The sequence below is a fragment of the Diadema antillarum genome, unplaced genomic scaffold (assembly GCF_040938485.1).
Source record: "Diadema antillarum isolate AM-2024a unplaced genomic scaffold, OU_Dant_1.0 seq00001221_RagTag, whole genome shotgun sequence".
Taxonomy (NCBI): domain Eukaryota; kingdom Metazoa; phylum Echinodermata; class Echinoidea; order Diadematoida; family Diadematidae; genus Diadema; species Diadema antillarum.
Genome location: NW_027272011.1, coordinates 987946 through 1014592, shown reverse-complemented (window position 1 = coordinate 1014592; position 26647 = coordinate 987946). Strand labels below are relative to the sequence as shown.

Genomic DNA, 26647 nt, shown 5'->3' with positions numbered 1-26647 from the left:
AAAAAGTTAAAACCTGAATCCCCATCTGAACCAAAACTATACAACCCTTTAAGGGAAGACAACGATAGTGGAACTCCTGATAGGGGGTAGCACTTGTTTGCATGAGTTTCTCTTCCTCCGGAGAAATAGCTATTTCACATTTACAACATTTGTTGTGTTGCAATACTTGTGATTTATACACTATTCGCGTATGATAAAGCATATCATTGATTTTTTTACTTACTATTCATCTATATCACATCTAATAGATATAAGCCGTGTACACTACGGAAAATGATGTAATTTCTATATAGACTTGACCGTGCTAAATATTTCTCGTTTTCCATTGGGTACTGCTTCAAAAGCAAAAGAGAATGGAGCTGTTTCGACACAATAACAAAAGCCTCATAACTCTTTATCGATTACACAGATTTTCGGCTTTCAAGTAAAAACTCGGGGGATATTGAATAAAAAGAAATCACCGAATGCCAAGACTTTGTCTTGAACAATGCGTATGACGGATAAGTCAATGAATAGTGGTACAAAGACTATCTTAACAATGCAAAATGAACAGTCCCACCATAAAATTTATATGAATTTCCCCTCGTCGGTGCTTTATTTCTGTATGGGCTGTTATGACTAATTATGGACAGTTGTTAAGAAGTAAAGTAGTAAAGTAGAAGTAAAGATGTTAACGAATTCTTTTACCTTTACCAAAAATGGCAGTGAGAATACATGTCACGTAATGTGAAGCACCAGTCCATGTACGTACACAGATTAAATGACAGCTAAATAATTGTGAAAGCGAAATGTGAAAATGATGAGCCATCTGACACAGAATTGCCTGAGAGTACTGAAATTAGGACAATGATCATGATAAAGAGTAGACAATTTTATGCAGAAAGAAACTTCTAAGCCGTCGTGAATTATCTCAAAGGCAGTTAGCTTTCCTCAATAAGGCCTGGGTACTGCCAGGTGCTTCTGACCAGAATTACTATTGGCAGAAGCAGAGGAGCAAACGGACGGTCTGGGCAGGGTAGAGTGTAACTCGGTGACCTCGGAAGGGCGGGGTGACATACGCGGCATCAAAGAGCTTTCGAATCCGCTACTCTTCCGTCGCCCTTCAGACTTCCATCTCAGCCGAGCCGAACGCCACATCTCCTGGACTTCGGGCTGTCTAATACCAAAGAGGAGGAAGATAAAAGCACCCTGGAAGGAATTGAATATGTTGAAAAGCAGGTGGAAAAACTCGCGGGCCCCGCCAATCGTCAGAAAGCCAAACACCCACGTCACTCCAACGAGAGTACCGATGGCGATGGCATTCCTAGCCCGGCGGAGGATTTCAGCTGGCTCGCCTGCAGAGCTGCCCCCAGTCATGGAAGTGGCTAGCATCTTCCTTCCACACGACAGCCTGTAGATAACCAGGACGAACACGACGAAGTTGAATGCAAGAGTGAGGGCCACAGGCAGAAGTAGACCATACCACAGAGATGGACTTGGCATCATGTAACAGCTTCAAGGGAAACAAAAAAGAAACATAGTTTACACACGATTATGGGCGCAGGTATAATATCTATTTCAAATACTTAACTGCTACTTTAAACGTTTGGGCCTACTGTTCATTGGTCCGAAGGTTTGGTAATCCTAATAAGAAATAAGCTTCGTTATTTCCAGCTATCGTTAATCCCAAAATTAAAAATTGATATGCAACACAACATATACCAGGATGGACTTTCCTTTTACAACATTAATGTGGTTGTTTACATAATTGGAACTACTTACTAATTTTTGTTGTCATAGGCCGTCCATTTTGACGATACTGATGCCACGGTGATTATCAGGGGTAGACCTGTGCCGAAATGGCGAAGGGAGACAAAGAAAAGAAGGAGAAATGATACTCTGGTCTTAAACCAAATCATAGCACTTGATTATTGCTGAACTTTTATTGTTTATTCTGACATTCAATTATTCCATTCCAGGCATGTTCATAACGAGAGAAGCTATATAGGGTACACGTACGACTTAGCTCTGAAAGACAAAAGTACAAAAGAACTGCATGAAAAAAAAAAAAACACGACTGAAATTCGAAAAAAAGAATAGATGAAATTAGGCCTAAATGTGAGCTACATGTATCTATCGCGAATCTTTGTTATAATCATGTTTTGGGAGTTGGACTATTCGTGTGCTTTTTTTTCTGTAAATCTCGTGTAGCATGTTTATCATATTATTATATCATAATCATAATGATAATAATCATCATCATTCTGTTTTCAAGGCCATCATCATGATCTTCTACATTGGTTATTTAGAATATCGGACAATATTATATGCTCGTTCTGATATATATCAACTTTTAGTCTTTCTTGCAATATGTAGGTTTTATATTCAGTATACTATTTATTAATGCGTGTAGATGTTCATATCCCTTTGAATGCAGACATCGAATGAATCGAAACTCACCCCACGCGACAAGTGAGCATTTGAGGAGGAGACGCGGGACGTAATTTCTCAAAACCCTGACGAAGAGAAGGTACATGTGGAAAGCCTCCACGCCCATCCACAGGACGGAGGAGAGACAGAAGAAATGTAAGAGAGCGGCGACCACGATGCACCCCACACCCCACTCCACTCGATCTACTCCCACTGCAAAGACCACGAAGAGGCAAAGAAGAGCCAAGCTCAGGTTGGCTTGGATTTGATGCGGCTGCTTCTGTCGTATTTTCCTTTTTTACACACATTAATGACACGCAGTGGAAACAAATTACCAAACGCGCACAATGTGACATACTTATGACTTTTGTGTCACATCAATCATATCAAAACCCCAATCATCTTATCGTTAATTGCACCAAACGGTTTGATAGAAAGGACTACAATAATATACTTAGATCGCTACAATTAAAGCACGCTTCGTAGCTCCTACCAAGGAAATGAGACGATTTCGTCTAAGAATTTGTTGATTCATGCAAAAAACAAAACAAAACAAAACAAACACAGAATTCAAGACCTACAACTGTGTATGCATGGTACTAAAAGTCGTACAATCAATCATTCACTTTGATGAATTGATCAGACTAATTAATGCTGGTTAAATGCACAGAGTAAAAACTAATTTTTGTCTTGATTATTTCATTAGTGCAAGGAAAAGAATAACAATATAACACGTGTATGCTTGCTACGTTTACCAGCCGAACTAGCTATACCCCCTTGATACCTCTTTCCCCTACCTCCTCCCCCACCCCATCCATTAAATATTTGATAGGGATATACTCTCCAAAATATATCTCTCTCGCCTGCAACTACCCTATAGCCACCAACTCGTCCCTCCCTCAAGTACACAACCCACTCTACACGTAACACGAATCGCCTTGCACACGCCTGTATTCACATCTACATACTCACGCATCTCAAGCAACGACAAGACAAATGAACAAATAAAATCTAGAAATGTCGCTATGGCGACTGGTGTGCCTCCGCCATAATGCATGGTTCTCCGAATAGGTCTATAGCACTATGTCTTGACAATGTGTGATGACAGCTTCACATAACTGGCAAAATATCAAAATGACAGGTTTGTCACAAATGCATCGAGTGTTCATTATCCTTGAACTACGTTTATTTGGATGAATGGCTATACTGTCTAAGAGTGAAGGTATTTGGGGATTTGAGAATTTGTACCCAACTTTGACCCTTTTATAAGTTTTAAGAAGAAGTAAACTTTAGCACTTTCACTTGACCTTTGACCTTTTCACCTTGACCTTTAGGAAAGAAACTTCCAAGAGAATCTGTATTGGGTAATATATGCATACACTAAGTTTCAAGAAAAAATCCTGCAGGCATTGCATATTAGATAAGAGAGAAATAATGACATTTTAATGAGTTGACCTTGACCTTTCACTCCCTGACCTTTGATCCATATCCCCTTAATTCCCTACATGATCACTGCCAGTCAGTACATCCATATATCATACTAAGTTCCATGAAGATACCTTAAAATATTTGTGAGATATGGAAAAAAAAGTGAAATTTCAACGTTTTCACATGACCTTTGACCCTTGACCTCATGATCCAAAGCTCTCTCTGGGGAATCTTTATTTGGAAGTTCATGTATACACCAAGTTTCAAGAAAATACCTCCTGGCATTGGATAGATATAGGGGAAATAGTGAAATTTTGAGCATTTGACCTTCACCTTTTGACCTTTGACCTTGAGCATGTGCGCCTATAAGTTGATAGGCACAACTTCGCCCACTCATGCACATACATGCCAAGTTTCATTAGGATACCTCTTACAATTTTTTAGATACGCAGTCCACAAAATTGATTACGGACGGAAGGACGGACGGACGGACGGACGGACGGACAACTCGAAAACATAATGCCTCCGGCGACACTTCGTGGCGGAGGCATAAAAACACATGCACCTGAGTACACTTTGCCGTGTCATGGTTACCCATTTCTATAATTCGTTTAGTACACGAGAAAACCAAAACATCGTCATTATCGTTATCACTTTACTGTCCAAAAAATCTAAACTATAAAATAACAAAACAAATGCAGCGGCCATCAGCCAGAAAAAGGTTAAAGATTATAAATACATAAGCAAAAACACGCCCGGTGGTCCGGGGCCACTAAAATTGATGTAATGCCACAAACTTAGAAAAAAAAAAAAACATTTGGTGGCCTGATCGGGCAACGAACGGGTCACCAGAGAAAACTGTTAGTGACGTTGAGCTCTGAATATTGATAAAATGTATAGTTTACTACTGGTGATTATGATCTTACCTGAAGCCAAGTAATATGCAGAGGGTCATCACGAGACAGACGATTGAGATATACATGCCAATCTGGCCGATGATGTGAGCAGGTTTCGACGTCACGTCCCCGTGTTTGTCCTGCATCATAAAGTTTCAATTTATCTATCAGTGCATATTATTTACACTCCAACATCCTCCGTTTCTCTGTCTCTGTCTCCATCACCCCCCCCCCCTGTCTGATTATATTACATGGATAGATTATAGATAAATGAATGATAGATCGATCGATAAATAGACGATAGCTCGAATAATATAAAGTTTTATGGGCAGACAGATCATAAATTATTATCATAAATAATTTGTTCCAGAAAAAAAATGAATGAGGAAGGAAGAGTCTTATAAGGTGAAACATTAGGAGAGAATAAACGTTTATCCGTAAAACGGAAACAAGAAGTAACGACAACAAGAGCAGATGTTTTTGAAACATGCTCACTTGCGTACTCTATAGATAATTCTTTACTCTATCAGAAATCCATAAAACACATACCCAAAAAATAAACAAAATATGGCTTAGGGCTACTCACCAGTAGGACAGCGAAACTTGTGAGGTGAGAACAGGTGCATACCACTTGTTTATTCCTGGACAGGTATTGGGTCTCGCACCCCTCTCTGGACCACATCCCTCCCAGCGCCTCGACATCCCAGAAGGCGCAGTAGGGCGTGGCATTGGATAATTTCTGTTGGCGGGAAAGTAAAACATGGAAATAGATCATTTCGGATTTGGGTCCGCGTATGTACAGGAGACGCCTGAAATGCATATACGGATATGAAGTGACATCAATCGACTGAGAGTCAAGAGTGAGGATTAATCATTTACAAGTTTAGAGAGAGGTCTGAATCTGACGATTTTATCTGATTCACGACAAAGTGTCCTAGACCATGGTTTGTTGGAGAATGAATGACATTGTGGTTTATAATGTTTTAAATGTGAAAACCTAGCCGACTACAATGTAGGGTGCTCAGCAATTTAACGGGATCTCAACAGAAATACAATACCATAACCCCTAAAAACATCAGGTCGAACAAGTTTACGCGTCGCACTGAACCAATATTTCTACTGATTCTTAGCTTGTATAGATTCGACGCAAATTGAAATTATATAACTGGTAATACTATTATCTTCATTATCCAGTCTACTATTACTTCCCTCCAGATAAATAGTTAGCTAAAGATGGGTTACACAGGCTTGTTAAGTGCCGGTTGTTACTTGATGGACACATGGAAAGAGCAAACTGTCCCTAAGCAATTGACTCCAGCTGGTGTTCTTTCTCTCCCAATCTAAACAATCCGAAAATCAATCACCACTGAAAATTTGTGGCTAAAGCGCAAAAATATTTATCTATGTACATCACAAATAAGACAGACTTCCTACCTCTCTGAGTGTACGGAAACGCAAAACAATCGGCTCGGAGAGATTAAAGATTGTTGCGCCCTCTATTGTGACCGAGAGAATAGGAGAAACCACTTCCCTCTCCAGCCCTTGCTGCTGAGATGAAGAAGAATTTTGAGGAGTTTCTCGGAATAAACTCGAAGAATGTAGTACGAAGATGCTCACGGACAGAGTGGTGTCATTATCTGTGAAAGAAGGCGTAGAGCACGGAGTACATGATGGTATTACTTGTATTTTTGTGAGAAGTGCAGGAACGACCTCGCACTGCTAGGTCACTTTTGACGGACAAAGGAAAATCGAGCATCTTCATGATAGCATGTCCGAAACTTTTTAGATGCATGTCTAATATGAAATGATTTAAGCAGTAATTATAGATCATGTAAGCGCATTCTATCTATCTCTTTTTTTTCATAACTTAACCATAACCATACAATAAGAATATTACACATATGAAAAATAAGTTCTTTATCAAGCATAACTCCAATCGAAAGGCATTTTGTTGCTGTTGCTGTTGTTGTTTGTTTGTTAATTTGAACTCTACTAGTATTTGGGGTTGGGAATGGAAATATATTACGATCTGTTTATTCAACAAAAAATAGGACAAAACAATGACAAACTTAATCCCTGCACTTTAGAAGAGCAAAATTGTTAATGACTCAAGGAACTTGCCAGGAAGGAAGTCCAAGATGGCATCAGGAAGGACCACGGAAGCTATGTCTTCCGGGTCATGCTCCTCGGCCTCATTAGCCTTAAACATGATGGCATCATTCTCCGACGAGCTATCGCGTTGAATTTCAGCCGTCAGAGGGAAGTTGATTCTAACCACTTTCACGGCAGCCACATCGATGTTGTCTCCGCTGTACGTAATGTTGTCGCTCGTCCCTCGCTGGATGGCGGAAATTAGGGCATTTGTTGTGGACAGTACGCCACTCCTGACGGTGCTTGACTCGGGGTCGACCCTCCCCTTGCTCGTTGCAACATCAAGTATGTTGTCCACCACCTCAAGGACATTTTGCGACACCTTTATGGGTACGAGAAAACGAGTAACTATCTTTCCTGACAAATCGTTGTTTTGTCTGTTAGGCCTATCTAATTATTTTTACACGTTGATACCAGGCTAGAAAGGTACATTTACCAGGTGATCACCACCCCTGGGATCCCCCCCCCCCCCGCCATTCACTCACCCCTACTAACTTTTATGACATGTTCAAACTGTAGATCCGCATAATCTATAATATGATTTGAATCAATGTCACTAATGTTTTCATTTCTAGAAATAAATTCGAAAAGGACGCATCTACATTTTTTTTTTTGGGGTGGGGGGGGGGGGGTGGGGGTCTGGATTGGTTGATTCACATTGATTGCTAATGCTGTTTACCTCAGATTTCTCCGCCGCAAGATACGTGACGTTGAATAATACGGATGTTACATCGGATAATTCTTCAACGTTCAAATCCGTCAAGTTGGTTGTCAGTTGCACCAGCCCCTCCGACACGTCTTCGGCGTTTTCACGAGTGATATTCTCCTGAAAAAGATAATCGGCAAATGAGATAAAGATTGAGAGCGTAGAGCGGCATTTCTGAAGCACTGGTTCAGTGGATAAAGCACTGAAGTGTCAATTACTCAATGATAATGATGATGATAATAATAATAATGATAACAATAATGAATAATAATAATGACAATAATAATAATAACGATAAAAATGAAAAATAATCATAATAGGAACAGTAATGCTGATATCATCATTATCACTGATAATTATATTGATCATTATATCTTTTCTTAACTATCATTGTTTCCATGATACTATTGTCAATAGTATAGTCGTATATAGTAGTATCATGGATTTTATTACAATCATCCTCATCGTTATAAAGCTGTCAATATCAATGTTATTGTTATTGTTTTGTTTGTAATATTTGTCTGGCATTTTCAACAGACACAAAACAGCTTTGTCAGTTTGACCCTATTGACCCTAATCTACTTCCGCCACAGTGCGTGCACACAGGTATAGGTGCCTTTGCATGTAAGTCGTAGAGATCACTAAGAAATACACATCTCTATGATGTAAGTGTAGCAAGAGGCCATGGAGTCTGTATTAACAATTGTACAGGTCCACTGCCCCCCCCCCCCCCAAAAAAAAAAAAAAAAAAATCTCCGTTGTTCACCCTTTCGTAAAAAGTATAAGAAAAAAGAACTAATCATAAAAGAAGCTTTGTAAAACGTTTTAATAATCAGTCATCATTCATTATCCTAAAATTTACCTTGCTAGGTTAAATTCTTTCTTGTTGGGATCATTAGTGAAATGTTAATAATATACTTTGGACAAGTTGGACAAGACTATCATGCACAGGTCCCACACCTGTGAATAATTCTACGCAGACACTCGATTGGGTTTAACATTGTTAAAAAGAATCAGAAACTATATAAAGCACAAGAAAGATGCAGTGTCTTTCATGTCTACCCAAATAAACCAACATAATTCACTCTACTCCTAAAAATTACAGAGGGGGGAGGGGGTAGGTTTCTGCTCAAACTCCGTTCAGAGCTCCTGAGAGAAAGACTACAGTTTTTTGACACTAAAACTGCACGAGTTTTCTGAATTTTAATATGTATTTCGAAACGAACATAACTTTAAAAGAAAGAGTGTTCAACTTTTTTATGATTCATCAGCCACACCTAATAATCTTTGAACAGTCTGTTATGGCTTATTCTTTTCTAAATTTCTTCTCCAGTATCCTTTTAATATCTTTGGTACGAGAAATCGATGGGGCTAATGCAGCTTCTCCACTTTTAATGTAACGGTGTGAGACGTACACTCGGCAATTGGTACATGCAGGTGTAAGTTGAGGTGGCTTAGATACCGGTGAGTCCATTATGTTGCTATCATAAAAAAGGGTGATTGTTTGTCCACAAAAAAAAAAAAAAGCAAGAAAGAAAAAAAAGATCGACACTCATGTATAGTCCTTACTTTGGCCAAACGATTTAAAGCATCTTGTGTGTTGGGTAGCTGTTCACAGGACGCGTACACGGGCTGTAGCCATAACGCCTCGCCATTAACGGTCCGGGTACACAGTCTGGATATCAAGTGTTCTTCCGCTATTTGATCAAGGAAGTAATAGAGACACATATGACAAAGAAATTTATCATTCATATGATATTTTTTATGTCCTTTTTTTTTCTTCTTTTTTTTTTTTGCTGGTACTTTACCGCGTCATTAATGCCTCTTCAATATTTTAATGCCCTTCATCTTTTCCACATGTTCACGCAAAGTAGTCAGATATTCCTGTTCATACATACACACACACACACACACACACACACACAAAACACACATACACACATACACACACACACACTTGGATCTGTACAATATACATAATCACACACTTATAATACACACATTGCAGTGTATAGCTGTTGAAATGTATGCATACTGTACATGTATATATAGTATAGGTTTTCCCGGCCAATTTCGCACTTTTGTCAGTCCATTTGATAAAAGGTTCATTCAATTTAGTGAAAATCCTCGTCACTGCACATTCTGTCATTCAAAATTGCAAGTTGGTCGTTCAATTTAGCATTTCGATCAATGAAATTTGCACATGTGCCTTTCGAATTCGTAAAACGAGCATTCAAATTGGCACGTGCTCTTCAGTCATTCAAATTCGCCAACACTGGCTGAGAGGGGTATTTCAGTCATTCAATTTCGCGTATGGGCAGTCAAATTCCTAACATGTTCATTCAAATTAACGTCATGTTATTTCTTTTTTTGAAAAGGTGATAACATTTAAACGCGTATTTCTATGCGACTTTTTTGTTTCATCCACGCACTGTTAAGCAGTAAAAGTATCATATTTTTTACCATATGTAACTCGAGTTTGTTGTTCTGTAACGCCCCTTTTCTTTCATACATGTCATTTTAGGCCTACATGTACCAATACTACAGATTAACTTCATCTTCTTACAGTCATGACAGCACAAGTTAGATACAGACGTATTTCTCAAGAAGACAGAAAAAGAATTATAGGAACATTTAATGATCATAACCTTGACTTCCTAGAACTGGCCGACACACTCGGAATAAAGCACTCAACGGCCAGATAAGTTGTGGGCATATGATACTGGAAGAATCACTAAGGACATTGAAAGAAAAAAAAAACTGTTGCCAAAATCTCTAAAATAAGTACGAAAATATAAAATGTAATGACGCTTGCAAAACAACAACTATTTTGACCAAAAAAAAAAAGAAAGAAAGAATCAAAGCATAAACATGCGTGCTAAATTGACTGCAAAAGATGTTAAACTGGATGCCCAAAAATGAATTTGAATGAACGAGTGCGGCATGTTCGTGATCACGTGACTTTATCATTCTAAATTGAATGAACGAAGAACGAAATGGTGCTTGTTTTACGAATTTCAATTGAAAAAGTGTTAATTAGAATGAGGCTAAAGGTAATTTGAATGCTCCAAAATGAATTTGAATGAAGAGATCATAAAATTGAACTACCGAACATGTCATCTACGCTAAATTTTGCTAAATTGAATGCAGCAATTAGGAATTGGACTGACAAAAGTGCGAAATTGGCCGGGAAAACCTATAATATATTTTCTGAAAAAAAAAACAATAAGAAGAAAAAAATGTAATTAAAATGTGAGCCTTGTGTATACAACGTGTAGCCTTTGGGAATTTGCAACTGTTTAATACTGATTCAACACGATAATTTTCTTACAAGATGTATTTTCAGGATAGCACCTGTTTTTACTGTACTGTCTTGGTTGTGAGGCTGCGTTCACATAGAAGTATCGATTCGGGTATTCGGGGCTCGTTTTCGAGGGCACGCGAATAGCTTGAATCGAACGATAGGATTTCCTCACGCCGGTTCACATAAGAGGGCACTATTCGAAAGTACCGAATAGCTGCGAATAGGATAGCAAAGTGGGAATCGAGCTTGTTCTATTTTCCTGCAGCGTATACCGTCTCTCGTTTATGAAATAATGACAATTTTGGTCTGGATTTGCCCTTTAGCAAAAAATAAGCATGTAGACTGACATTCTGATGCAGTTTAGAAATTGTTAATAAGATTTGCTGGGATGTAGGAGGAAGAAATCCTCACTGCATGGGATGGTGAGTTGACGGTGCGGGTGATGGTGTACTCGGTGCCCGAATAGCAAATACCGAATACCGAATACCGAATACTTCTATGTGAACGCAGCCTAAGGGAGTAACTTAATTGCAATGCATATTCGAGTAAACTGTTGCCTGTTTATTCTGCTTGTGAAACTGTGAAACGTTTGTGGCAAGGAATAAGTTTAACCGATTGACTTACTTTAGTTTGAAAACTGCCAAAAAGTTGAAAATAATCATGTTAATTGGTGGTGATGTTGCAAAACACTGGCTTTCAACATGTATTTGGGTTTGTTGACATTTTAACTTGACATGTAGTTATTGCAATGACAATGATGATAATACAAATAAAATTGGAAACAATGAAACTGGTTAATCAAGCTAATACCGATAAGACTAATATCAAAGAAAAATACGCGTGTAGTCATTTATAACTTTTTCGACGATTTGGAGGAATAAGACTTTTTTAAAATCTTTTAAGTTGCATGTCTTTCTTTAAGCAATCTCCAAACATTTCAAGTTCAAGTTCGAGTTTATTTTCCCTCTATTTCCAACATGATCAATATCACATCTATGTAAAATGTAAATAAAAGAAAAGAAATAGATGACAAAAAATAATCTTAAAGCATGATACAATACTTCTGATGAGAATCAAAGAAGTGATACATTTGAGTAATGAGTAATTGGTAGGGGGAGGAATGAGGGACCTCTTCAAGGGAGAAATTGTAGATTGTGGGTCCCATCAGTTGCAATATACATAAAACATTGTAAAAAAGATAAACGTTTGGTCATCAAGTACAATACATATTTGCTTTATCAGTTGACGAAATTGAATATATATTCATAAATATATTATTTATAGGAAGTTGATAAAACTAATTGAATAGTTCCATCCAACAGAAACGAGACTTATAAACGAGGCAATAGAAAGAAGATTGGGACGGGTGTTGAGAAAAGAGGAAAGGAAGAATGGGAGAAGAATGGAAAATGAAATAAAATGAGATGAAATGAAATGTGTTTAGACTATATAATCAAATGGAAACAATATCCACTTTAAATTTTTCCTGAAGTACAGCAATTGACTTAGCTTTTTTGTTATCATTACTCAGTGCGTTCCAAAATATCGGGCCGTCACAATATAAGCGTGTTTTGTGCTATTTCACATTGACGGTAAATTATCTTCTCCAGATCGCCTGGTAGGATATTCATGACTACACAGATTTTTATGAAACATATTAGTACATAAGGCAGATGAAGTGTTGCTTTTTGAATCAAACATAAACTGACCTAGAATTATAATATACCCTATGCCCCCCCTCAAAAAAAAAAACTACAACAACAACAAGAAATTACAACGGGACCCTCCGCAACAATAACTTTATAAATAGTGAATCAATCCAAATACAGTTTTAAGGTATGAAACTATAACTTATTACCGACATCTTGCAAAAAAAAAAAAAAAAAATCCCGTCCGATTCGCTTCAGTGGTCAAAGAGAAATGAGGGTTTTTGTAGAACATGTCAGGAACCCCTTCCCTCCAAGTTTTGCCCATTGTGTTCGGACATTGATATCCAGTTCCAAGAGCATCCAAGTGCGTAACGCGGAAGAAACAGACCCATGACCGACGACATGCTTTATAGCGATCCACTTTTCTCTGTGACACATATTGAATATGGTTGATAAAATATGTCTTCTGAAGAGGAAGAATCAGTGTTTTATTTAATTTCATTTTTGTTTGTTTTTTGTGTGAATTGAATGGGGTTTTCTGCAATATATAGGTATGGTGTTATATCTTTAGACCCTGAAATAGCATTCAGGCAATTTAATGATATTGAAGGTTACCAATGCGGATATCCAGTTGTTTTTTTTTTTTTTTTTTTTTTGGGGGGGGGACATACTGTATATATACATATATGTCGCTTTTTGTTCTCTCTCTCCCTCTAGATTTCTTTGTTTAGACAAAAATGCTGCTACCATATTGGTAACTTTAATCGAGGCCAGCTTTCATATTTTTCAGAGCGGTCGCTGACCCAATCATCTGTGTCACCCAATGCCATGATTAAAACTTGTGTCATTATATAGGGAGTAGGGTTACCATGAAGGTGGGAAGCTGATCGCATGTTATGATTTACGATCACTTACAGTGTGTACAGGGCATACTAATTTTGACATGCTATTCAATTTCCTTGACACGAGGATACAGGGTTTAGAAACATAGATTAGAGATGTAAACGTTTTTTTCTTCTTCTTCTTCTTCTTACAGAGATGGAGTTTCTTTGAAGCAGCGCACTGGGGTATCGGCGCTTTGTTGGTGTTTATGTTTTTTCTCTTTTTTTTTGCATTCATCGAAGAATTACGATTGCATCGATAATCATATACGAGTTAGCTTATATACATACATAATTATACAATGATAAATATAACATGCCTATTATATATATGTTTATATACACGTATATATACATATATATATATACACTCAGCACAAAGAGAAAGTAAACACTTGATCATTTTCAGATTTTTCATACATGACTGTAATATGAACACAGTTGTCTCTCTGTTAAGGGTGCAAAAACGGACAATCTGCTATCACACTGTGTAAATGCTCTTTCAAAAAACAATGAAAACAAATCAAGGAACAGAATGGCTTTATCTTTTAAAAGACAGACAGAAGTAATTCAGCTTTAGCATTTACGCACAACACACACACACACATACACACACACACACACACTCTCTCTCTCTCTCTCTCTCTTTCCAACAAAAGAAAAAAAAAGAGAGAAGATTATGTTAATGCGCTGCGCTTATTGTCAGTTATGGTAGCCCAGCAAGATATGCTATATATATATATATATATATATGTCTTATAAAAAAATAGTTTGTACTTACTTGTGGTAGAGTTCAGAACACACGTGAAAGAGCTGTTGGCCGTTGAGCCGATGGCCGTTTCACCAAAGGTCACGAGGTCACCGGAAGGGAGGACGAAGGAGCTTCGTGGACACGACGTCGCCACTGTTATCAAAATGTGGAAGAGTATCATGACAAAAACATCCGTTTTTATACCTGTGTAATACATTGCTCCTGCGTTACAAACAACGATAGCGAGATTAATAATGACGATTATCAAACTATAGCTCTTACAGTTGCGTTGAAGATAACTATACCAGTAATATCATCACCATTAATGATAATGATAACATTTATTAATATTCATGATGAAAATACTGTAGGCTCATTTGTCTAGGAGTGGACTTTTCAGTGTAAGCACAGCTCTCCCAGGGTACTCCCTTTCCTCAATTTTTTTTTTTCTTATTTCTAAATCCTAGAGATAATTATACAGATTTTATGCCGGGTCTGGATGAGTAGGCTCCAAAAGACAGAATTACCCGGTGTTTGAGTAGGAGTTGTCATGATAAACGAACGACTGGTAGCTATCACATTTTCCCCTCGTAAGGTAGTCGAAGAAGCCAGTATTGTCGCCAGTGGAGGCGTTGTGAGAGAGTCGCCTGAAGATATGACAATGAAAGTAGGCGAAAAAGGTTAAGAAAATCCTCGCTGAAATGTGTTATTTTTTCGGCTAGTCCACAGAAGAGCTGCTGACCTGAAGATCTATTTTCACCCTAAACGGTATATACAAAATTGTTATGTGTTTTGATAATAAGTGTTTAAAGTAGGCCCTACATACATATTTATTATGTGGTAACAGTTTGCTACTCGTACTTTTAAGGGTGTGTGAAGAGGGATAGGTTGAGTTTTCCCCTCACTCTCCCGTAGGTATACGTTTTCTGCGCTGCAACGTGTTCAAGCAACTGTTTATAGTGGCATGCAGTCGTTTAATCCTTCTGCATAATTTCTATTTGAAATTTTGTAATACAATGCAAATTTAGTTAATGGATTTCATGTACATATTTATTTTTCTTTCTTCGAATTATTGTATTCCGCATGATATCAATATTACCTGTGATATTACTGAAAGGAAATTCGATTAATGTATGAATAATAATATTAATTGAAGTTATTCAATAAGGAAAACATCATGTTAAATATTTTGATAACAGACACTGAATTTTCCTCAATATTATTTTTTTTTGTAAATGCACAGTCGATGGAAAATTGTGAGGTGACGACATCATCAGCTCACTCCTCTGCTAATTTATGTTAACTGTACGAGAACTGTTCTGCAGATATTATCGCAACTTTACAATTTAATAACTTCTCTAAGATTTGTCCGATTTTGATCAAATTTTCACTGTTGCTCTCGTATTTTTTTTTTACTGGCTAATAACTGGACTGGAATTCTTCTCTAAAGGGGCTAGTCAAAACTATTTTTCTTGTGTGTCTGTGTGTGTGCACGCATTGACAATTGAAGGGGGTAGATTTGGATGACTACGACCTTAATTCATTAAGTAAATTCTTCAATTTTGGTGCAAAAAACAAACAAACTTGCTTCAAGAAAGATGGATAGGCCTGTTAGATACAATTAAGAAAGATGGAAAAAACTGAATCACCTGTCGTTTGTGTATGTGTTGTCACGGCAGACAAACGACTGGTAAAAATCGTACTTTCCCCCAGTAAGGTAGTCCCAGCAGCTGGCGTCGTAGATGGTAGAGAGTCACGTACAGGGAGTGGCGCTTATGGGGAAATTAGAATGAAATTTGGCGAAGATTTTATTTCAATACTCTACTGGAATTTTCTTCCCTAAAGAGGTCCTCTATGAAGACTGAGGGACGTCTTCTAAAATCTAAATTTAATCTTTATGGTGTGAATGAAAAGTCCTTCATGGCATAATCCTATAGACTTGATTAATTCACGACACCGAACACGGTGTAGAGTGGTTCCCGAATACCGACATGTATGGCAGGCAAATCTACGATTCTTTTAATTTGTGAGTCACTTTGTTTGGTTTGGTTTGGTTAGTGAGTTATAGTAAATACTTCTGCCTGAAAAAAAAAAGTTCTTGTTATCTGCAGATATTATCAAAACTTTTCAAATTTATTACTTCTCTATTAAAAGATTTGTTCGATTTTGATCAGATTCTCACTGTTGCACTCGTAAGTTGTTTTTTTTTTTTAATTACTACTGCTACTGATAGCTGGACTGGGATTCTTCTTTAAAGGGGCTAGTCAAAGCTGTTTTTCTTGTGTGTCTGTGTGTGTGTGTGTGCATTTCAGTTCTTTAAATCGTGGAATTCCAGCGTCGGCAAGGGCATTGTCAATTGAAGGGGTAGATTTGGATGACTGCGGCCTTCATACAGTAAATTCTTCAATTTTGGTGTGAAAAAAAAACAAACTTGCTTCATGAAAGAGAGATAGGCCTAAAATACAATATAAGAAAGATGGGGAAGAAAACCTGAATCACCTGTCGTTTGTGTACGTGTTGTCACGGTAGACGAATGACTGGTAAAGCGCGTACTTTCCCCCAGTAAGGTAGTCCCAGCAGCTGGCGTCGTAGATGGTGGAGAGTCACGTAAAGGGAGTGGGGCTTGTGGAGAAATTAGAATGAAATTTGGCGAAGATTTTATTTCAATACTCTACTGGAATTTTCTTCCCTCAAGCAGTCCTCTATGAAGACTGACGGACGTCTTCTAAAATCTAAAATTAATTTTTATAGTGTGAATGAAAAGTCCTTCATGGCATAATCCTATAGACTTGATTAATTCACGACACCGAACACGATGTAGAGTGGTTCCCGAATACCGACATGTATGGCAGGCAAATCTACGCTTCTTTTAATTTGTGAGTCACTTTGTTTGGTTTGGTTTGTGAGTTTTAGTAAATGCTTCTGCCTGAGAAAAAAAAAGTTCTTGTTATCTGCAGATATTATCCAAACTTTTCAATTTCATTACTTCTCTAAAGATTTGTCCGATTTTGATCAGATTTTCATTGTTGCACTCGTGAGTTTTTTTTTTTTTTTTTTTAATGACTACTGCTACTGATAGCTGGACTGGAATTCTTCTTTAAAGGGGCTAGTCAAAGCTGTTTTTCTTGTGTGTCTGTGTGTGCGCGCGCGCATTTCAGTTCTTTAAATCGTGGAATTCCAGCATCGGGAAGGGCATTGTCAATTGAAGGGGTAGATTTGGATGACTGCGGCCTTCATACAGTAAATTCTTCAATTTTGTTGTGAAAAAAAAACAAACTTGCTTCAAGAAAGAGAGATAGGCCTGGGTAGTATAAGATACAATATAAGAAAGATGGGAAAGAAAACCTGAATCACCTGTCGTTTGTGTACGTGTTGTCACGGTAGACGAATGACTGGTAAAGCGCGTACTTTCCCCCAGTAAGGTAGTCCCAGCAGCTGGCGTCGTAGATGGTGGAGAGTCACGTAAAGAGAGTGGTGCTTGTGGAGAAATTAGAATGAAATTTGGCGAAGATTTTATTTCAATACTCTTCTGGAATTTTCTTCCCTCAAGCAGTCATCTATGAAGACTGACGGACGTCTTCTAAAATCTAAAATTGTGAATGAAAATTCCTCCGTGGTGCGTGACAGACTCGATTAATTCACGACACCGAACACGGTGCAGAGTGGTTCCCGAATACCGTCATGTACAAGACGGGCCGATTCTTTTTATTTGTGAGTCATTTTGTTTGGTTTGGTTAGTGAGTTACAGTCAATAGTAAAGTCTTCAGCCTGAAAAAAAAAAAAAAAACCTTGTGCATTGTAATTCGGTCATATTCACTGGTTTCTGTGCTGCGATGTCAGTAATAGTAGGGATGAAGGATACATTATTGGCACGTCGCATGAGATCGGTAGATAAGTAACACTCATTTTGCTTTCTTTTATCGTTTATCCAGCAGGACAACGGAATTCACAGTACGTGCGCGCCTATTAAGTGTTGTTTCTAAAATTTGCCATTACACGAGCATATAATCTCCTTGTATACTCTTTCAACAGTCTTTTACCCATAAAATCTATCGATACTTTATGTATTGAAAACAACGAACACAACAGCAGCAGCAACAACAACAAAAACAACAAGAACAAGAAAACAAGGAAATTGTCACCCTTCGCCGGTCTAGATCTGGTTTCGGTTGCTAGAATGATTTGATACTATGTTTCCGCACAGTTTAAGCCGTCCTCATGTGTTATGCTGCCCCAATGTTTTTGGGGTATGAAATGCTATGGAGGTTTCATGCTACATAACTGCCAATCCACTCAATTCATCGCCCCTTCAATTTCATGACGTGACATCTAAGACACCATGTACAGCTGTATTCAATAATTTGCTGTTTGGCTTTGTGTTGCTTTAACTTGAGTTATGAGGATGGTGGCTTTGCTTGCAAGAATTATAGTCCTGACACTGATAGCTTCATACGGCATTAAGCATGATACATTGTATATTCATTCATTCATTCATTCATTCATTCATTCATTCATTTTTTCATCTCCAACACAACTTGTAAATATATTTTTTTCAAACATAAAACATGAGTACATAAAATGTGTCAACAAACAAAATTTGATAAATGATATTCATGGATAAACAAATGATAGGGTGGAAAAAACACAAAACATTCTAAAGTTTAGAAAATGCAGGAGATGGGGAGGAATCCTGAAGAAGCAATGCTTGTAGGGTGCATTCTCCCAAACATATTATACCACATTCATGCAGTCAATATGTTAATTATGATGATAATACACCCTGTGTAACAGTGATGATACTAATCCCAATTAACTTTCAAACGTGTGCAGCAGATTAGGTATTTGCAGCATAATAGGTTGATTCAAAGCACAGTGGCACCACACTTAAATATCCCCCAAATTTTCGAATTTAAGACACTATCGATTGCTGAAGAAAAAATTAATGTTAACGCGGCGCTGTTGAGCTGTTATACGATTGTCGCTACTTATCACAAACAATACAAAATATCACGGCAGATCAGCCCGATAGGTCTTCAGAGAGGAATGTAATGCATATTATGTATGTATATATATATATATATATATATATATATATATATATATATACATATATATATATATATATATATATACATATGTGTGTGTGTGTGTGTGTATGTATAAATACAGTAATGTATGCATATGATACTTCATAAGTGATCACAGGATCAGTTTCTATGCGAACCTGTCTGAAAGTTTTGAAATCGATTCCTAGCCTTTTTGCAAAGCTAAAAGAGACACACTGTCCAAGTCAGAATGGAAATACAAACCCAATAAAGAGGAGGGTTACTTCCGCCATAGCCAATGGCCACCATCGCGAGAGGGACCCCTTTATTGGTCCCCCTTCTGTGTCTCACACACACACACTACACACACACACACACACACACACACACATACACACGCACACACCATGAAAACTACGACCACTGGAAGGAGTGTCGATTACTTATTCGGACGTCTCTGGGAGTAGAATCGTGAAGAAAGACAGTCGACGTCGAAGGGGTCGTCGTTGCATCAACGTCACTCCAGTCACTCCAGTCACTCCAGGCCCGGTAATCTAACGGGATGTTTGAAAAGGAAAATCCATATAGGTTTGAACATTTTCTGAAAATTGGCACGATGAGGAGACGTAGCTCTGTGTTGCTTTCCTGTGCACCACGTATAAGATTCATTCTCGAATGAGTGAGGACCTATACTCGGTCGACAACTTGACCATCATATTGATATTTTATATGATCTTACAAATTTCATTTGTTAGAGAGAGACAAACTGAAGAAAAATCAAACCTCATCTCAAGAGATGCTAAATTTTTGACATTGGATGTATGTAAACAGGTATTGTTTTCAATGTTTTTCAGTGGGTTAGATTACTGTGTGAACAAGGGGATAGCAAGACCTCTAAACGCCATCCAAAACCCCGCAGCTCGTGTTTGTGCTTGGAGCATGTATAGGCGTGATTGTGCATCACCACCAATCAAACAATTACATAACATTGGTTGCCTGTTGACAGAAGAATCACATATAAGATATGCTTGGTGTTTTTTTTTTCATATCCTCCGCAATTCTGCTCCTAAACACTTATCACAGCTTTTGCACTCTCCCCACACCGTTTAGCTTATAAATTGCGCTCTGCCATGGATAATACAGTACTCCAGATACCACATGTAAAAACTAAGGCTGGTGTGCGTAGTTTCTCATTTTATTGGCCAAAGGCATGGAATATCTTGCCAAAGGAACTTCGTCTCTCACCCTCTGTATCAATATTTCAAAACAATGTGAATATTTCTGTTATTTTTCATTTGACTTTGAATTTGGATGTTAGGCGCATTGACCAGCTTACTGGAAATGCGCTATAGAAAAGACTACATATTGTTATAATAAATAATGATAATAATAATAATAGTGATAATAATTATAATATTTATTATCATTATAACAATTATCATTATTATTATTATTATTATTATTATTATTATTATTATTATCACTATCATTATTATTAAGCAGAATATATACCAATCGAAACGTCGATTGTTCGGTTTTCTGAAGACTGCATTAATTAAAGCGACGTGCAAGACTGGAAACTTACAGAGTTTGGGCATAGGCTGACTTGTATAGTCTTTATTGGTGTTGTTTTTTTTAAGAAGTTCGTATCATAATAATTAACAAATTTGACCTATTAGTCTTCGTCTCATGTATAATTAAGTGAACGGAAGAAATCTTTGAATTCCTCCTTTTCCATAGTGACAGCTTGAAGAGAAACTTTACACCGTACGCTCAACTCTCAAGTGGAATTTACAAAGCTCATTCAAAACGCCATAACAACTAAACAGTAAAATCTGATAAACAAGAAATTTTAGGCGTCATACCAAATTACATGTTTTCTATGATGCAGTGATATCATTCGCTGGTAGTTTTTCACAAAATGCCGTTGAAACTTATAAGACATGAAGAAGTTTGGCAATACAATAATTCATGATTCGCATTGCATCATTTTAACAGTGTAAAGACTAAGACTAAAGACAATAGTGGTTCTTGATGATCATACATACATCGGAAAAAAATATTTTCAATTTACAATTCACACGAAAAGTTGTCGAGAAGGTAAATAGCATACCTGAAATGTCGCTACTAGGATAAAATGGATCACTGGGACTGGCTGGAACAGAAAAGGAGAAGAATGTGATCGATATTGCAACTGATTGACAAATTGCCCTACATCGACGTAAATAGGCACTGAATTGATCAGTGTTTTAGTAGTGGCCATGATAAAAAATCATGGGCGTACATACTCGAGCAGGATTCGAACCCACGACCTCCTGATCACCGATCAGGAGGTCGTGGGTTCGAATCCTGCTCGAGTATGTACGCCCATGATTTTTTATCATGGCCACTACTAAAACACTGATCAATTCAGTGCCTATTTACGTCGATGTAGGGCAATTTGTCAATCAGTTGCAATGAAAACATCACGACGGAAGAACTTCATAAATTTGAATAACAAAAGCAGTACCCGCTGCATGCTATAAGGATTAGAACCAACACTTGCTATCGGGCGAAAGCTCGGTGGTCTAGTGGAGATGACGCCTGTTCGGTGATCAGGAGGTCGTGGGTTCGAATCCTGCTCGAGTATGTACGCCCATGATTTTTTATCATGGCCACTACTAAAACACTGATCAATTCAGTGCCTATTTACGTCGATGTAGGGCAATTTGTCAATCAGTTGCAATGAAAACATCACGACGGAAGAACTTCATAAATTTGAATAAGTGATCGATATTATTCAGTAAATTCTAGGCATAATTTCCCCTGAATCCCGCTCAACTGAACTTACCTGACATGACATAAGTAGCTATGGTACGAAGTAGCACAATGCAATTTGAAGACTTTATTAGATTTATTAAAGATTATTTCTTATCTTTAATTAAGATCAGCATGGACACAGCTTCGTGCGCTTTCCACCAAAATTAATACTTTTATTTTGATTTTTCTGGTCATTATACTTTTCAAACTTATTTATGTCCAAAAGCCTTAAAAATAACCCATGAAAATACCCTCTCTGTAATTTTGTTTGGAATGTGATTCAATATTTCAAACTCAAACGTAGTAATGTACATTTATGAACAAATTCTTTGAATACACAGGTTTAATGTTGCAGGTCTGATTAGCTAGAGGTCTGAAAAATAATTCTTGTAAATGACTTGAAGATACAGATCAATGTTAACTAAAAAATGTCGGTTTAGATATCCATACATTTCATGATCATTGATTATCATACTTGATAACGTCGGATGATTTTTTTTCAACGATTATTGAGGTAAAATATGTTCATCTATCGAGAGTTCCCCTCCATTTGTTAGACATGACACTTCTTCATTTACATCACCTTGCAGACTTTCAAACAAGGTAGTCAAAGTTCATTGATGCCTATTTTTTCCATCTTCTGTATAGAATTCCAAGTTAGTGGCTTAAATAAGATAAAGATGTTCTTTAGTTTATACGCATCTTTTCAAAAATAATTTCTTTTATTTCTTTCAGTCATGCTCTTTCTGGTGGCAGTCTGAGTCACAACTGCGATATAATTCGATATGATAGGCAATTCATAAGTACAAAATTATGTATGTACATGTATTCTATACGTACATACATCAATAAAGCCAGGATTCAAGCAAGAATTTACTATGTACAGTATGTATCATCAAATTCAATGCACAAACACACACACACACAGACAGACAGACACAACACACACAGACATACACACGCACCCACACATATATGCACGGACACCTTGTAAAATATTCATGCATATACGTGCATAATTATTACAACTTACGTACCACATGCTATTCTAAGTACCATCGTGCAGTTATCATGTCGGTCGCTCTTGCAGAATCGGAGATCTCGCTCATCTCTGCTAGATGAAGACGGAGAAGAGCAGGTGTAGGACATGCCTAAGAATCCGTCCGTGATGTTCAAGGACCCTGGTCCCAGGACTTGAGAGTCGGGATGTCCCATCATTCTGCATGCAAGCTTGGCGTTGGCATCCCTGATAGCGCTGTCACCACTCCCGTAGCACATGAATCGCCACTGTCCATCGTGATAAACCTCGACCGCGCCCGATACGTTGGTAGAGCTTGCGAATCGGGCTTCAAAAAGAGGTAGGGGAGAAGAAGTGCACACACACACACACATAGTAGCATAATTAAAGCTAGATAATAAGGGAAAGATATTACTACACTGTACGGCTTAAAGGCCAAATAGCTCGTTCTCGGACCTCAATTGTGATGTAGGTATACATTGTTACCTGATTGTGATGTAAGTTATTGTATCGCTAAAGTGCTTAGACAGCTATTAATAAATAGTTCTTACAGTGTATTCTCACACAATACCAAATAATTTCACTCAAATAAATGCTATCGTCCATGGGCCAGGCAACAGAACACCTGTGGACATACAGAAGACAGTGCTCTTCTTTGTATAGCGGTTAGTTTCGATTCAGAAGTATAGGGTTATAAAAACGAGACCAAATTGGATAAAAAATTCATTTATCATGACTAAGCTACTCATTTGGAAATGCTATCATAGCTTGATAAGCATATCTATGTCCGACAAACAAAATGACACCAAAAAGGTTTTGCCACCTCAGGTGGTACCAATGACCCATTTTTCGGGTCTTGGCCCATGGACTACTACTGAAGTTAACAGTTCACTGAAAATTACAATAATCCCTTGTTCTGGTCATTTGACAGTTAAGGAGTGTAATGTCAGTCGTGAAATTGGTGCAATCTGCTACTTTGTCTCATAGTTATCGTTAGACTTGAGTTTTCTATAATCATGTAAACTATCTTCACACCGTGCCAGCAGTACTCAACAACTCCCTCATGTTGTGAAGCATCCAGACAAACAACATGCCACAGATGAAAGATAAATAAAAATTTGTGAGTATTAGACTTGATTACAATAGATTGGTGTTTCTTTCTACTCAAAGGTTTGTCTGAAAAAAAAAATCGAATTTTTATTAAAACGAAATCTCATTTCATTTCATTTCAATTTATTTTCACATTTCTGAAATATATCACAAAAAGTTTATAATTACGACGATCAAACAAAACATAAATTAGATGAAACTTCGCCTGAATGTACAAAAGTATGTTTTTGTATAAACACAAGGTCTGTATAAATGCGAGTTGAACTTTAGTCATGATGCGAAAAATATGATGGGGTCTGCGTAAAAGGTCCCGTGATAAATTAGATTAGGGGAAGTATGAAATACAAATATTTTTCTTCAGACCATATCCTAACTGGGGGAACCAATTAAAAAAAAAAGTCTGCTCAAATAAGTGTAATTAATAAAATACAGAAATGAAATGAAATGAAACCAAAACAGCACAAGACAAACGAAGGCAAAACAAGGGAAAGAAAATGGATTAAGGAAATACCTGCTGGTTGACATTCTACCCATGCGTAGCCAGTTGGACATCCAGTTGGACTCACACTTGCGCTGCACTCTGATAAGGTCGGTTCAGCATTATTCTTGCATGTCAAGTTTCCGATGCTCGCTGGTTCTTCGCTGCCAGAACTGTCCCTATACAAATTTTGAAGCAGACCTGGATACAACAGTTCCCGGCAAAGTGCCTGCCCATAGTCCATGTTCCAAGTGTCACTACACACGCTGCGCCAGGCGTCTGACGCATAGACGTGGACCATGCCTCGTTGACGGGCCCACTGGGACTGGGTGCTGAAGAGACTTACTATGAAAAGCAAGACAATAATAATTTTTATTAATCGATGATCTCACCATAAATGACATATTACCATTAACCACATTCATTAAAAAAAAAGTTGATTGCACAAAAAGAAATAATTTCATGTTCGGGAGGTTTATACTCACTCTATTATGCAGAACCATATCTATGTCCAAGGGATCCCAACTAACGGAAACTTCTCCATTATACCCTCACTATTCTGATCAATCCACATACGTGAACATGCACACATCTAAGCCACCGTATCTCATAAATGCACCTTCATGACAAATTACATTGATGAAAGAAATAAGAGTGCCATTAATATTGGCGAAGTGATGATGATAATGCTAATAATGCGATTCCATAGACAGGTGGAGATGACATTTTCTTTATAACACATAAACGCTGCCACTGTGGCATCAAATCCGATTATCACGCGTCTGCTTGTTAACAGGAAAGATATAACATTGAAGCAGGAAAAGAAGGGGTGACACAGAACAGGGTTATTTTGAGAAAGGGGAGATTCGGGTCATGTGAACATTTGTACTGGGGCCAGACAAATTGAAGAAAACTCAAACCTTATATTTTCACCCCTCTCTTTAAAGAAGAAATCCACTGCGGAATTTTATCAATTTCATAAGAAAGAGGAAAATATTCCTGTAGAGAAGTGCAAAAATGATCAAAAGCCTTTAAGAAATAATGATAAAGTCATAATAAAATTATGACATTCTGAAATTGTAACAATTTCAGGAAAACACTTCTTGACCAGTCTTTATGAATATTCAAGTCAGTAAGTTGATGGTGCCATGCTCTCACAATTTCTTATTCATTTCATATAAAGAAATAACAAAAAAATCTCTTATTTCATCTCTATGAGTACAATCTTGCTTTAAAGCCATCAGAAATGAAAAAGAACGTGTTATACTGATATAAGTTGGTAAAGGAATATTTCTACCTGCATTAGCTGAAGTAATATATAATATGTCATATATAACATTTATGAGAAATTGTGAGGACATGACATCATCAGCTAGCTCATTTGAATATTCATAAGGACTGATCAAGAAATGTGTTCCTCCAAAAAAATCAAAATGTCATAACATTGTCTTTTTTATTTCTTATCCCACCTTTGCCATTTCGAACCTTCTGTATAAAAGGGATTTTTTTTTTCTCGCTTTTTTTTTGGGGGGGGGAGGGGGAGGGGGGATTTGTTTTTGTTTGGATTTCCTCTTGCATTACCTCTTTGTGCTTTCAGTTAATACACCTTGTCTGCCTTGGACAACAATGTCGGAATTTCGGAGCTTATGTGATTGTTCCAAATTCATCTTGTTACTGCCGGAAACAAGGGATATCCTAGTGGTAGTGTCGCTGCCCAGAAAGCGGTAGATAACAAGTTCGATTCAAGGTAGTTCCTCTTTTCCGACATGCTTGTTAACATGAACGTTAGCAGTTGCGATCTTACAAATTTAATTTGGTCAGAGACAAAGTGAAGAAAATGCGTTATGTACCCTTGTGTTTAATAATCTCTTGCTTTCAAGTATTGAATTTTCAAGAATTAGCGCGGTGTGTCGTTAACTAGCCTGCCATGGGGGGGGGGGGGGGGGGAATATGTCTGTTGTACTATAAATATGCTTTTCATCACTAGCATCATAATCATGTCAATCTCAAATGCTTTAAAGG

At 37.6% G+C, this 26647-nt stretch overlaps 2 protein-coding genes across 2 annotated transcripts; both read right to left on the bottom strand.

The window, feature by feature from the left end:
- LOC139744925 (adhesion G protein-coupled receptor G3-like) lies at positions 1-15999 on the bottom strand. Its single transcript, XM_071655340.1, has 12 exons — positions 15825-15999; positions 14703-14822; positions 14206-14328; positions 9160-9287; positions 7564-7710; positions 6855-7206; positions 6168-6370; positions 5320-5472; positions 4764-4873; positions 2440-2702; positions 1762-1828; positions 1-1492 (listed from the first exon to the last, which is right to left on the bottom strand). The coding sequence occupies exons 2-12, from the start codon at positions 14725-14727 to the stop codon at positions 931-933; spliced, it is 2133 nt and encodes a 710-aa protein (XP_071511441.1). The 5' UTR covers positions 14728-14822; positions 15825-15999; the 3' UTR covers positions 1-930.
- Positions 16000-19634: 3635 nt separating this feature from the next.
- On the bottom strand, positions 19635-24957 carry LOC139744924 (scavenger receptor cysteine-rich domain superfamily protein-like). Its single transcript, XM_071655339.1, has 4 exons — positions 24659-24957; positions 23057-23365; positions 21334-21375; positions 19635-19774 (listed from the first exon to the last, which is right to left on the bottom strand). The coding sequence occupies exons 1-4, from the start codon at positions 24924-24926 to the stop codon at positions 19635-19637; spliced, it is 759 nt and encodes a 252-aa protein (XP_071511440.1). The 5' UTR covers positions 24927-24957.
- Between the last annotated feature and the right edge of the window lie 1690 nt (positions 24958-26647).